This window comes from Ammospiza caudacuta, chromosome 3 (assembly GCF_027887145.1).
Source record: "Ammospiza caudacuta isolate bAmmCau1 chromosome 3, bAmmCau1.pri, whole genome shotgun sequence".
Taxonomy (NCBI): domain Eukaryota; kingdom Metazoa; phylum Chordata; class Aves; order Passeriformes; family Passerellidae; genus Ammospiza; species Ammospiza caudacuta.
Genome location: NC_080595.1, coordinates 72,631,857 through 72,645,228, shown reverse-complemented (window position 1 = coordinate 72,645,228; position 13,372 = coordinate 72,631,857). Strand labels below are relative to the sequence as shown.

The window sequence follows — 13,372 nt, the reverse complement described above, 5'->3', positions numbered from 1 at the left end:
ACCATATCTATGAACATAAAGTGCCGATCTTCTGAAACCATCTGTAAAGCAGACAGCAACAAACCTCCTCTGCTTTTCCCTTTCCAGCTAGAAACTGCAGAACACAGCAGCAGCTGCTGGGGCAGGCTGGGGCTGGGTGCGTACCATGATGCCGATGTAGTGCCGGTAGTGCAGCGGGAGCGGGCCGTCCATCTGCAGCAGATAGTGCTGAGTTTTGAGAAAGCTTTCCAGATACTGCGGGTGGAAAACCATCACCAAGGTGACGTTGTCCAGCCGGCCCAGCGTGGCAAAAGACTCTGCAAACAGCGTGTGCATTGCGGCGTCCTCCTTCCCCACCTGAATTGTCTGATCGGAGAGAAGCAGCAGTGAGCAATATTGTCCCAGTTCCACCAATAAAATAGCAAATAGATACATTACCACAGCACCCAGAGGCCCCAAGTGAAAGGAATTATACTATAAAACTATTAATGGCATTAAATCAGTGCACATAAGGCACATTAAATCCCTGTAATACCTCTCATTTAGGAGATCACAAGTGGTTATACCAGCAAAAGGAGATTTTTGGCTTTAGTCTCTCTCTAATACAATGCTGACTTCTCATTTTTAACTGCCTCACCTTCACTTTCTTGAATACCCCAGGTTGATCTTAGTTAATTATAACTAAAAGCTACTTGAATCATCACTTTTACTACGGGAAAAAGAGGGAAAGAAGCAAAAAGCTGGCAAAGAGAGAAAAAAACAGGAAATTAAAAAAAGACTAAAATTCCTAGAAAACCACAGGCATATTACTAACTTTTCCTCTACTCCAAATTCTCTTACCAGACAATCAGGAGATAAGCAGCAGAAATGCTCATCCAAAGCACTCTGAACCTTCTCAGATTCTTCAGAGTGGTAGAGGCGGCTCAAGAAAAAGCAATCCCAGAGCAGAGGGGCAGGTACCTTGTGGACCAGTAGGAAATTACATCCGGATGTTCACAAGGAAACAGTATTGGGTTTCTCTCATACTAGATAGCAGCATGGGAGGGGTCATAACTATTCCAAAGCTCCCCAAGGCTCTCACTGTTCTGTACACTAGAACTGTGGCCAAAGTCTGAGGACTGAATGTGATATCACTCCTGAAAATGTTTTGCAGATCAGCAGCTGTCCTGAAACCACTGTGGGCTACTACTATAAAATGATGTTCCTTAAAAGCATAAAGTTCACTATGTACTTGAAAACACTACCACACCTCCTTCTCAGGGATGAATCTGCTTGGTCCGTGTCCCAGTGGTCTAGGAATTCTTATTCCAAGTTCCTAGAAAAGAAAAGTACACCACCTCAGCATTTAGTTATAAACAGCTTTTCAGCTGTGGTTGCAAGAAAGAAAAGAGTTCTCCATTCAGAGCTGGGCTTATTTGGGTACTTGTGGTACTCTTGCACGGGCACTTTTACTAGTACTGTTTGTACAAATGCAAATCATTTTTTATACAAGTGCTTTATAATTAGCTGTGCTTGTTTACAGCACACCGCCCCACTCCAGCAAAAAAAGTTCAGCAACAAAGGCCCTGTCAACCAAAGAAAACACACACAAATTTATATGCATGCACACACACACACACAAACACACTACAGGCTGGTTCACAGAAAATTCTGCATAAAGCATATTTTGGCAGGGTGTCCAGGACAAGGAGTTCCGAACATGCTGGCTGCTATGTGGTTATGCCACTGATACAAAACGAGGCTGCTGTGTGTGTGTACATCCGCAGCTCGCCAGCACACAACACCCTGTGCATCTGTCAGGAAATGAAACAGCTGTAACCCTAATCAGATTTCTTCTTCCCAACCTCAAAGAGCACTTAAACTGCTCAAAGTACCTGATCTACATTTGCATCTGCTTTCTTTTCAAGATAGGATAAAAAGCTATTCACATTTGCAGGGAAGGAAGGAGGGAGGGGAATTTGCTCCATCAGAACAGCAGCAACCACATCCTTGCACCCGCTTGCGTGGATGTGTTGCCTTGCAGGGAAGGTGGAGGCTGGATAACCCTGGCAGTTCACTACCTGTCCTCTCCTTCAGCCAGATGCAGCTTTCTGACAGGCCTATGGCCCCCTGGGCCTTTGCTGCAGCCAAGGAGCAAACACATGGAAGACTTGGGTGCATTTGTGTCCTGCCCATGAACACCGTTCCCTTTGGAAGGGAGGGAGCCATGTGTTCCAGGGCAGTCTCTGTAGCACAGAGCAGCCCCCTGAGAAGGCACAGCAGGTTCCAGGTACCAGAGCAGGACATGGCCTCACCCCACACTTCCACACATGCCCCCCATGCCATCGCTGCCATCGCTCCTCTGCCGTGTGCGTGGCACTCTGCAAACCAGCTCTCCAGAGGGGATTACTCCCCACTGAGCAGCTTGGCTTCCCCAGGAAAGATGGGAGCCCTGCCAGTTGATGGCATGGCATTCTTACAGATGGAGACCTGGGATTAAAGCTGAGGATGGAGCTGAGTGCTAAACACCAGGCATTATATAAACTAATAGTTTGGGCTCTTTATCTGTGCCCTCTTTTCCAACCACCTTTTAGAACACATGTATTGCCTCTGTTCCATAGCCAAACCCACCCGTTTTGTGACCATACCAACTTCCCAAGCAGGTTTAGATTAATAAATACCAAGCACTGAGCCAGTTCAGGCCACACAGAGCAGAGGGGCACCTTCAGCTGGTCCAGGCCTCTGAGCAGATGATGCTCCAAGAGCTGCCTGCCAAATGCAGTTGTTAACTTTGCCACATTTTCCCCACATAGGTAAAGGCTGTTAAAATGTGCAATACTGGCTGCACTTTTTTTCTCTTTAGCTGAGGTTTCTATTTGCACAAGTTTCACTGTACAAGAAGCAATTTTATTAATCAGTTACTGTTTCCTGAACTTTCCCCTAAGATTAAAAAACAACTTCAGAGAGCTGGAAACAATGACTGCAGACACAAGTGGCAACTGCCAAACTCTTTGGACTCTGACAGTCTCCTTAAATCCCAAAATCAGATACCTTCATTTCTCAAGTTTTACTTGGATAAAGTAAGATCAAAGGGCATCTCTTACAAATAGTCTTTTCACTTTTTCCCCTCAGTGTCAATTTTTCCTGCTATGGGTCCCAACACACACAAGCAAATTTTGCCTGTCAGCCAAGCAATGCCACTTGTAGCATGGAATTTATCAACATCTCTGTTTAAAACTTCAGCAGAGCTTCTTATTTTGGCTATAACTACACTCGAAAAACATAGCCAAACAACAGCAAGCAAAAAGATCATTTAAATTGTCAACAGGATTTAATTTAGCAGATGTCTGCAGTTTGCCAGATCAAGCCCTCCAAGACAAATACCTTGAAGTTTAATTCTTGAACAACTGTTTTTCAGTTTTTCCTTTTCCCAGAACAGTTAGAGGCAGGAAAAAAACCCCAAACCCAGATTTAAGAACCTGAGATCAGCAGACTGCTAGTGTATTTTGCTTCACAATCTAAAATACATCACAATCAATACATTTCTGTTTATTAAAGCATACAGAGGTCAGGCTTACAATTACACAGCACGTAACAGGTTATATTACTCAACCATCCAAACCCTGGCTACAAAGTGACTTAAGAGGTTTTTTTTTAATGATTAAATGAGTTGCTTTGTTTTCCATTAGGAGAGGCATCATCCCCCTGATATCATGGCACCAGCCTAGTACTTGAGAAGCTTGGGGTCAAGGCTCTGTTGTGACAGAGATGTAACAAAGGATCTGTGAAGATGAGCCTGTTTCCTGTCTGCAAAACGGGGGTTTCTTCCAGAGGGTGCTGAGAACAGAAGCAACTTGCCATGAGGTGCATGCTTAACACAGTCACGAGAGCTGTGTAAAACCTGACCCTTCAGAAGCCTTTTGAAAACTTGTTCTTCAGTTACAAGCTATGGCATACCTTTCAAAAGCTATTTTCCTCTCCTTTTAGGAAGCAGCATTTAATCAAATTCTTCTAGTACTTCCAGCATCCCAGCACTTCAAATACTTGATTACACAGTAATAGTTCTCCAAACAGTCCTAGTGAATTTCTCCTTTGTCCTGAACATATTTCTATGCTTCACAATACCCTTCTCTAAACCTCCATCTTCCAAATACACTCAAGTCAGGGAGCAACACTCTCCCTCTCAAAGGCAAGACCTGCATCCTGAGCAGACACACCACTACATCTCTCTCCTGCACATTTCTCTTAAAGCACCATCTCACCTGGAGCACCAACAAGCACTTGGTGAAGCAGTTGCGTCTAGGACAAGCAGCAGCTAGAAGAAAGCCTGTATTTCTTTTGGTTATTCCAAAAGTATAAACAACTTTCATGCGATTCCAGACTACGGAATTGCACACCAAAGTGACCTACTTAGTGACACATTCTCTGCATCAAACTTCTCTTGGCTCCTTTCCTCCTGTTTGCCAACCTCACCACACCACACCATTTTCATTCAGTCTAGAAACTCTGCAGCTGAATACAGCTCAAAGCTCAGCAGAAAGCCAACCACAACTGAGGCTTTAGGTGCAAATAAATAATAACAATAACAATAATGATGATGGTGATGCATCAGACGCACTCCATCTTCAAAGCCAGAACATAAAACTCAGGTGGCTGCAAAGCTGAGCACCAAGGGTGAAACACCCAGAAGCTCAAGGTAATGGAAGGAGGTGGGCCTTGCAGGATGGCAATTCACTCCACTGCTCATCTTCCACACATACCTTGACAGAAAAGCAAGACTTTAGCCATGTAAGTGCTGCATTGCTGCATGGACAGAGACAACTGTGAAAAACACTGAAAAGCCTCCTCTTTCCCCTTTATGTAATGTAACTCCATTTCTGTACAGTCACTATTATTATTTCCATGGGAACTTAGGTCACCAGGTACCCATCATTTCTCAATCTACACATCCCTCACCATTGCCATATCAGCCCAGCATCACATCTCATGCATTTAGATAATGCAAGATTCCTGTGAGGTAGGACAAGTACATTATCTCCAATCTAGGAGAAAAAAATCCCTCAGAAATGGAAAAGCTACACATCTTAGAGAAGCTGATACAGAAGACTGGTGGCTTGAGCTGAGATCTCTGAAGTCACAGGCTAATGCCCTAACTATCAGACTGTGTGCCTGTTCAGAGACTTCTCAGCCAGGAAATGCTTTATGCAAATTTACACCAAGAAACAGCACAGCAGAGCTGAGACAGAAAAGTTAATGAGACAACTCTGCAAGCTTAATTATATACTTCCCAGTCACCACTTACTCTCACCAGTCTGGCTCAATTAGCACATCCAACTCCACAAGGACGACTAGACCAAAAAGCCCATACTGCCTGCACATACATGCTCAAGGAAGTCAACTCTAAAGTGTAAATGTGTAAATTCACACAATGTAGAGCTTTTCTGTATCTTACAGCTGTTGATCCAGCCCAACTTTTAGGTAGCTTTTTAAAGCTTCTTGACAGGAACATCATTCCTGTCAAATTTATGAAAAATCCTGAGATTAAAAAGTTGAACTGCAATAATGTAGAAGAGGTTTGTAAACACTAACAGTACAACACACATTACTTCTGCTAGCAAGAGAACATCATCTGCTTTGGTTCTGAATCTCTTAAAACAAAAATGAAAAAAAAAAAAAAAAAAAAAAAACCAAAAAAAAAAAAAACAAAAAAAGAAAAGTCACAGTTTAAGCAGACACACAGTATCAGAAATTTCACCTAGAAACACTGAAAACAGAACTAAGCTACAAGCCAGGTCACAGAGCCTCTGGAACAGGAACAGCTATCTAACCTAAGCTACAGTTCTTCCTCCATTGTGTGCCTAAAATGCTTTTTCAGATCCTTGTTGGTCTCTCACTACTGGCTCCTTGCAGCTAGAGCTATGCCCCTCATCACAAAAGCTCTCCCAGAACTCCATGGTAGTTTTATCCAACGAATCTGGGACTGTTACCAAACTGCTAATTTTCAGTCATTCAGGACTGATGAGCTATGATCCACAATGCTCACTCAGACTGCTTCCCTGGTGCTAGCACACTGAGTCATTTTGCTCCCCTCAAGTACAGTCAGTACCACTATCAAGTCTACCAGATTCATATCTACCAGAAAGACTGACTTATTTACGTACTTACTTAGGCCTTCTCCCTCTAAACAGGGAACATTTTATCATAGATAAGCCACAGGTGAAGTAAAATTGTAATTATCAATTTACTTCACTAAACTACATTTGAATTAACATCTTTATCTGAATCATCTATGTCTTGATTAAGCACTAAGTGCTGCTAGATTCAAACAAAATTATATGAAAATCACACCCATAATACAATATAAAACAATCTAATGTAATGAACCAGAGAAGGAAAATGAAATTGAGGTGAATTTTTGAGGTAATATTTTTTCTAGATAATCAGTCATCATTTTACATAATCTAAGTGGTTTCCTACCCAAGCTTAGAGTTAAGAAAGGCACAATGAGCTGTGAGTTAAAAACTCTTCAACACAATTTCCTGGTGGGATTAACTCCTCCAGCATGCCTGTGCTGAAAATTCAACTCAGTATAATATGATGAGCATTTGAAGCATGGCCATTAAAAATACCCATTTAGGGCTTTATAAGCTTATGGGATGAAATGCCTCTAAGCATACAAGTGTCCAAGAAGGTTGTGCAGCATTTCCAAGGGAGACTTAGACACTTACCAGTCTAAGAGGCTTCATGTGCTCCCGCTGCTGCGCTCACTGTGAACTGTCTGGTTCCTACTTCCCCTTTGGAGGCCACTGACAGCAAAACCTCACTGCTGGTGACACTGAGGCTACAAGCACAGTTTCCTTGTTTAGGACCTTAACAACAAGGACTGGCACAACTGGCCCCACAGGACAAGCTGTCCCCAAGCTGATACACACTCAGCTTAAAAACTGTATTTTCAGTTCTGCTAAACGCAGTAGCTACTGTAGTTTCCATACTGGTCAGAAAACTTGTAGGAAGGGGACAATTAAGAACAAAGAGTGGTGATTAAGTATATTTCTTTTCCTACACACAGAGAAATCCTACATCTTTTCTAAGTGTGGGGCTATGCAGAGCTGGCCATTTTTCCTATTTTACTTTTTTAACTTAATCCTGAAGTAGCTGCAATTGTTGTGGCTTTCCCAAACAAACTATGATTCACATTAAAATGACAGGAAAAAAATTATCCTAGAAATGCTCATGTACTTTAAATTTTTGCAGTGGTTACATTTGCTGGGTACATTCAGACTGCCATTCAGCTGAAGCAACAGACATGTCTCCACTTGTACGGATTTAAAGAACTGGGAACAAGTACTCCCCCTCTGTTACAAAGCGCTTTGTTACACAGACCTACCACTCTTCACTGGAATTAGAGCATGGCAAATGCTGAACTGTTCCTCTTTCATATAAGGTATGTTATTCTTACATGAATTTAATTTCATTATAATTTCTCTGAACGTCTCAAAGTCCTTAGAAATAACCCATTTTAAAAACATCCCCATCTACTTTATGTGACTTGATTCAAGACAGAAATCAAGGCAAGGGAGAGTGTGTCCAAGATCACACACCTTGTTCACAATGGCAGGAATGACAGCAAAGCCCAGACTCCACTGTCTCCATCTCTAGCACCTCTTCTCTGGTCATTTCTAGGACTGAGCAGTACAAGCAGGTCCAGCTGCAGTAGTCTCAAGGTGGCTGCCTATGTGCTACCTACTCTTACTCAGCATTAGCAGCTCTTCCTGCAGTGGTTTTGTGACACAACTGCCTGGAGTCCACAACCCCATTTACTTTTGATATGAGCTCACTGAAACTGAGGCTGAGTTTCAATGATTAGTGCCTAGCTTTTTTAATATGGCACTTCTGTAGTGAGACAGAAAGCATTAAAGGGCAAAGGATTTTGAATGAATGCTTGCAATTTCCCTGCTGTAAACACTATTTAAATACCAATAAATTGGTGACATAGAAGGAAACAGTCTAAATGTGACAGTAACCCTTTGCATTACATAGACTGTACTGCTGGATTATGTCAAAGCAAAGCATATATCCATATATATGTATCCATATGTATCCATGAAGTACTGGGTTACTCTAAATCAGAAAAATACAAAACAGGCTCTGCCGCAACCTACACCACTTCTGAGGAGTTAAAATTTTCCTTTAAAAGAAGAATCTTAACGTGATGAGATTAAGAAATTTACAAGAGAGATCCAAAACAGCAGGTTTATTCCTTTCTAAATAATGCTCTTGACTTGCATTTGTTTATAATTACAGCCCGCTCTTCTCCATGAGAAATACAAGACCAGCCTTACTGTTTCAAAAGGATAATCCATATCTATGCAAGAACCACGTAAACGCCGGGCAATTCCGAGGCAAAAGCCACCTGGACGAGCCCGAGAACTCTGCAGAGGTTCCCGGCTGCCGCACACCCCAGCGGAACAGAGCCCTCCTGGGAGCATCTGCGCTGTCACCGCGGGCAGCAGCTGCTCATCCCGCGGCTGAACGGGACCTGCGAACCCCCGAACGACGCCCTCCGGGCGGGGAGCCCGCAGGCAAACGCCGCTGCTGCCTCCTCAGCCCCGCGGCTGATCCGCAGGAGCTGCCCGGACCCCGCCCCCCTTCCAGCAGGGATTTCTCTGGCGATGCGCCCGAACAGAGACCCCCCCCCCAACCCCGGCCAGCCGCGAGTACCTGGTGCTGCCGGCCCGGCCTGGCCACCATCCGGCCGGTGCTACGGGGCTGGCCCGGGCTCGCCGCGCTCGCAGCCCCGCTGGGCTCTGCCCCAGCGCCGCCGGGGCGGTGCCAGCCCCGGCCCGCCCGCCCGGCGCAGGGGCGGAGCGGCGGCCGCGGCGCTGCCCCGCCGGGACCGGCGCTCACCGCGACCCCGCCGTTGCTCCCTGTGCCCGGGAGCGGCACCAAATGCCCCGGGCGGCGGCACAAGAGGCGGCAGCCCCGGCCAGTCCACCCCGGCCCGGCAGGACAGCCCCCGTCCAGTCCAGCCCCGGCCCCGGACTGCTCGGCTCCGTTCCGCTCTCCTTCCCGGCCTAGAGACGCTCCTCGGACGATACTTTCCGCCCCCCTCTCCTGTTTCTGATGCAAGAGTTTCTACCTTGTCTTTAAGAAACAAAATAGTTACGGCTTTTAAACCGAGCAATCGCAAGAGGTTCACATTTTGCAGATATTTGTGTGACTAAGTGCGCTGCTGCTGCTGCAGAAATCTGGCCTCCTGCCTATTCCCAAGATCATAACAGTCCTGGGCAAACATATGTTTTGCAATCGTATCAGCAAAACACTCAGCCTTTGTTTGCAGCAGGCTGTGCTGCGCCTGCCGACCCCCCAGGACTGTAAACTCTGCCAGATGCCTTGCATCTCCCACCTCTTTTGGTCTGGGATTTTATGTCATCAGTTATTTCAAAAGAAACAAGTCACTGAGCTGGCCCATGTGATTTTTACTTCTTTTTTCTTTCACAACATTATAAGATCCATAAAGCTACATTCTGTTAGTTAGTTTTACTTCAAATAATTCGAATTAAAATAAAATATAATAGACCCCAAGAGGAGATCTTCTGTTGCAGTTTTCATGGGAGAAGGGCCAGGACAGCTCTGAACCCGTGAACATACTCACCTGGGGGAGGAAGGCTCCTGCCTACAGTTCCGGCTGTGTGGTTTTGAGCTGTACCAGGTTATCTTAACAACCAAGCAGGGAAATTCCATGAAACTGAACTTTACACTTCTGTTAAATGTAAAACTGAATACTGCAAAATTGCACACAAGCTGTTCCTGTTATCAAACCTAGCAGCTAAATGCAGAAAACACTGAGGACGGTGCTGTCAGGGGAACATGGCAACATGACACAAGGCAGCACTTCTGCACATCTCTAATTCTGGAGCCTTCAAGGCTTTCTTTCCTCTCCAGTTTTCAAATACCACCAAACCTTTGGGTTGTGCAATTAATGCTGGAGAACCAAGGGATACTCTACTGCTGAAGGCTTAGTAGCAGTTACAAGGTTAATTTACCTAGAGATGCCAAACTACCACAGCTCCATCCTTAATTGGAGCCTTGGCTTGAAGCTGCTCAGTTTCTCCAGGAGAAACTGAGTGTCCTCACCTACTTGCACTTTATAAAATGCTCAAGAGAAGCATGGAGAAAGAATAATGCAATACTGGCAGAGAAGATTACACTTTGTGAGCTAATAATATAAACTAATGAAGAACAGTGTTTAATTCCCACTGCTTACTTCCTTACTTCAGGCCAAGGTATAACAAAAAGGTGGCATGGGCTCCTCTTCCAACACACACAGAGAACTGGCTTGCACTCAGAAAAACTATTGAAAGGGAGAGAAATTACCTGAAAGGTGAAATGCAAGAAGATGCCTCACCATAGGAAACCTCCCTGGATGACAAACAAATGGCCATCTCCTTCAGTGAATTTGTTAATACCCTTGCAAGAAAGGGTGGGGGAGGAGGGGCAGAACTCCCTCACATCCAAAGTGGTTTTGTGCCACTGCCTGGGTATTTGTGAGGAAGCCTGTTTATATTAACAGTTGTTCCTATACAAAGAACCTTGGCAGATACAGATTCTTTTCTGGCATCGTCCAAGGGAAATTCTCTCTCTTCAAACAACCAACTCAACAACAGAAGGTAGGAAATTGTATCGTGTTCTCCGCTTTCTCTGTCAGGAGAGATGGAGGCAGTGACAGCATGTCAGAAAAACTGTGTACAAAGGGGAAGAGGAAGTTGCACAGCCACAGCAAACAAGTAATAATGGACTTAAAAGCTCTCCCATATGGCCAGAGTACACAAGCCCTGCTCCGGCCCCAGGTATGCCTCTGCCTTAGCAGAATCCCATCACTCAGCTTGCTGCAAGCCCTTTCTCCACCCCAGCCCTCACACAAGTGTTTCCAAAGTGCAGCTCCTCCAAACTGAAGAGCCCACACAAACCTGAGCCCCCTGCTCATCTATAAATCAGTACACAATTGCAGACTGAAATTATTTGTGTTTGTGACCTAGTATGACCAATTACATGAGCAATTTCATAAGAGAATATGGCACAGAGCTCACTTGGGTACTGAGGAGTGCAAACCACAGTGCAGCTGGAGAACAAGGGGACAGATCCATGGTTTGGTTTGCATAACTGGAGTGTTCCCCTGGGGAAACACAACAGTGTGTTTGACCATGGATCAGTGCAAGTAAACAGATCCAGTGAAACGCTCCTACGGGAAAACACATGTTTAACATTAAAATATCAATAGATACCGAGTTCCTTTCACCCAGAAAGTGTGCATGAGATATACTCGAAGCAAACACCACCTACAGCATGGAAGCACACTCCTTCACAGCAAGCATATCCATAGACATTGGCATTTAACATCTGTGCACTCTAAGTTATCAGAAATGCAATTTTTCCTTATTGCTACATTTAAAGAAAAGCCCTGGGCAAGCTAAAATGAGACCAACCAGCTACAGTGTGAAAAACCTAATACTGTAAACAAAAATGTCTGCACTTTGCTGCTTTAAGTTGAAACAGTTCTGTTTCAGCCCAATAGGGCAACTTTTTGAGTCAAGTTCAGCACAAACATATGACTCCAAAGAACTGGCAAACCTAGATCTTAAATTCTTTCCACAGAAAAGCCATCCAGTCAGGAGCACTTGAAATGCCAGTTATTGCAATGCCTTGGACAGCAAATTAGTATCTTGGAGGATGATCAGATGATTCTTTCCCTGGAACATTTACAAGTAAAACCAGGTAATGCTTTGGGGCTCTGAGCTGATTTGTATTAGTTTTAACTCCACCTAATATGGTGAAGTCACCAGGTGTTTTAGCAATGACTAAGCAGCCCCACACTGGCCACTATGAACATTTCTCTGTAGATTCCTCTCATTCCTTGCTGTCCACAGCCACTTTTCATAACTAATTTCATATGTGTCTATTAATCTCTTCTATCCCTTGATTAGACATTGTTATTTCTCAAACATCAAAAGTCTTTATCATGATAACAATGTAGCACAGGAATCAAACCATCTATTACAGTGATGAAAGAATTTAAATTAAATAGAAGAACGTACCATTGTAGCATGCAAGTAAAAAAAAATATGGCCAGTATTTGAAAGCCATTCCTCTTGATTTAACCTTAATCTGATTGATTAAAAAAAAAATCATTCTATTATTAGAATTGTTACACAGTTCTAGGGAGGAGAATAAACTGTATTCTTTGCACAATCTAAATTCTTGCTGTATGTGTCAAAAAGGATCAACCCTTTAGGAATGTCACTACACCTGATACTTTTACAATAATAACAAAACCAAGTTGTTTATTAGAATGGAGGGCTGGCAATTGGCCACATCAGGAGGTAAGTTTAGACCAAGATACAGAAGGTTTCCTTTTGTAGTCTTTAGGATTGTAAGGTTGGCTAAGACCGAACATTTTACCCTATCCATACATTAGATGTATTGTCTTTTCTCCAAACCTTATCTGTCCTCAAAATGCTGTTTTTCTATTTCTAGACCCTGCTTAAATGTTGTTTTCTAAATGGCCTCATCTTAAGCATTAATGGGCAAACAACTTGCAAGTGATCATGCAAGTTGTGAGCAATTATAAATCAGGTCATCCATTCCTAACCCACTGTATTTCCCAGCAAAGAGACCATCTTTTCTCTCAGAGCTGCTAGAAGCTGTGAGACTCCTTTGTTTCACCTGAGCTGTTATCACAATTGACTGATTTGAACTCAACAAGCTGCAAGAACTTCAGTGGTTTTATTTGTTTCCTGAACTATGTGGTTCATCCCTTAGGACTCTTACTGTCCCCAAAGAATCCTTCTTCTGGTAATTTCTACCTTTAAGATATCTACAGCTCACTCCCACCTCTAAACCACAAGTTGTTTTGCTTTTAATGTCAGCACAGCTTATCCAAATTTAACATTCTGTTATTAGGTAGCAGAAGTACAAAGTTTAATTTAGGGAGCTATAAGAAGTTTAGATCTTGAGATTATTCATGCTTTGGCAAGGACACAAAAACAGAAATATGGTTTCTAAGAATACTGTAAATAGGTAGATTAAAGATGCATATCTAAAGCTGAGAAGATTGAGAGTGTTTTACCAGATTATCCTTCCCCTTTTTTATGAGGGTACACAGCCCTTCCTAGGGCTGATAGGAGCAGCTGACCTATTGAAGTTGTTTGTCTGGCTGGCTGTGGGTTCTGCTGATGCTGCTCTGAGGTGGCCCCAGACTCACACACCACATAAGAATACTCAGGTCAACAATTGCCCCCAGATTCAACTCTCCCAAAATCCAAGTCTGTGTCAGCTAGTTTCAAAGCTGACCTTGGTATCTCAGAGGTAACTTCAGAACTTTTGATGGCTAGAGGCTGTATAGAGAGGGGATTGG

At 43.7% G+C, this 13,372-nt stretch overlaps 1 protein-coding gene across 3 annotated transcripts in view; it reads right to left on the bottom strand.

Moving 5' to 3' along the window:
- The window catches only part of SESN1 (sestrin 1), a 77,952-nt gene that overhangs the window by 8,166 nt on the left and 56,414 nt on the right, over positions 1-13,372 (bottom strand). The window contains exons 1-3 of one of the 3 annotated variants that reach the window (XM_058801126.1): positions 8,680-8,790; positions 1,229-1,294; positions 145-345 (exon numbers count right to left, since the gene is read on the bottom strand). In XM_058801126.1, the coding sequence (XP_058657109.1) occupies positions 145-345; positions 1,229-1,294; positions 8,680-8,709 (297 nt within the window). In that variant the 5' untranslated portion in view covers positions 8,710-8,790. Of the gene's footprint in view, positions 1-144; positions 346-819; positions 1,159-1,228; positions 1,295-8,679; positions 8,791-13,372 lie in introns of those variants that run through there. The other 2 variants (XM_058801125.1, XM_058801127.1) reach the window with 2 other exon arrangements.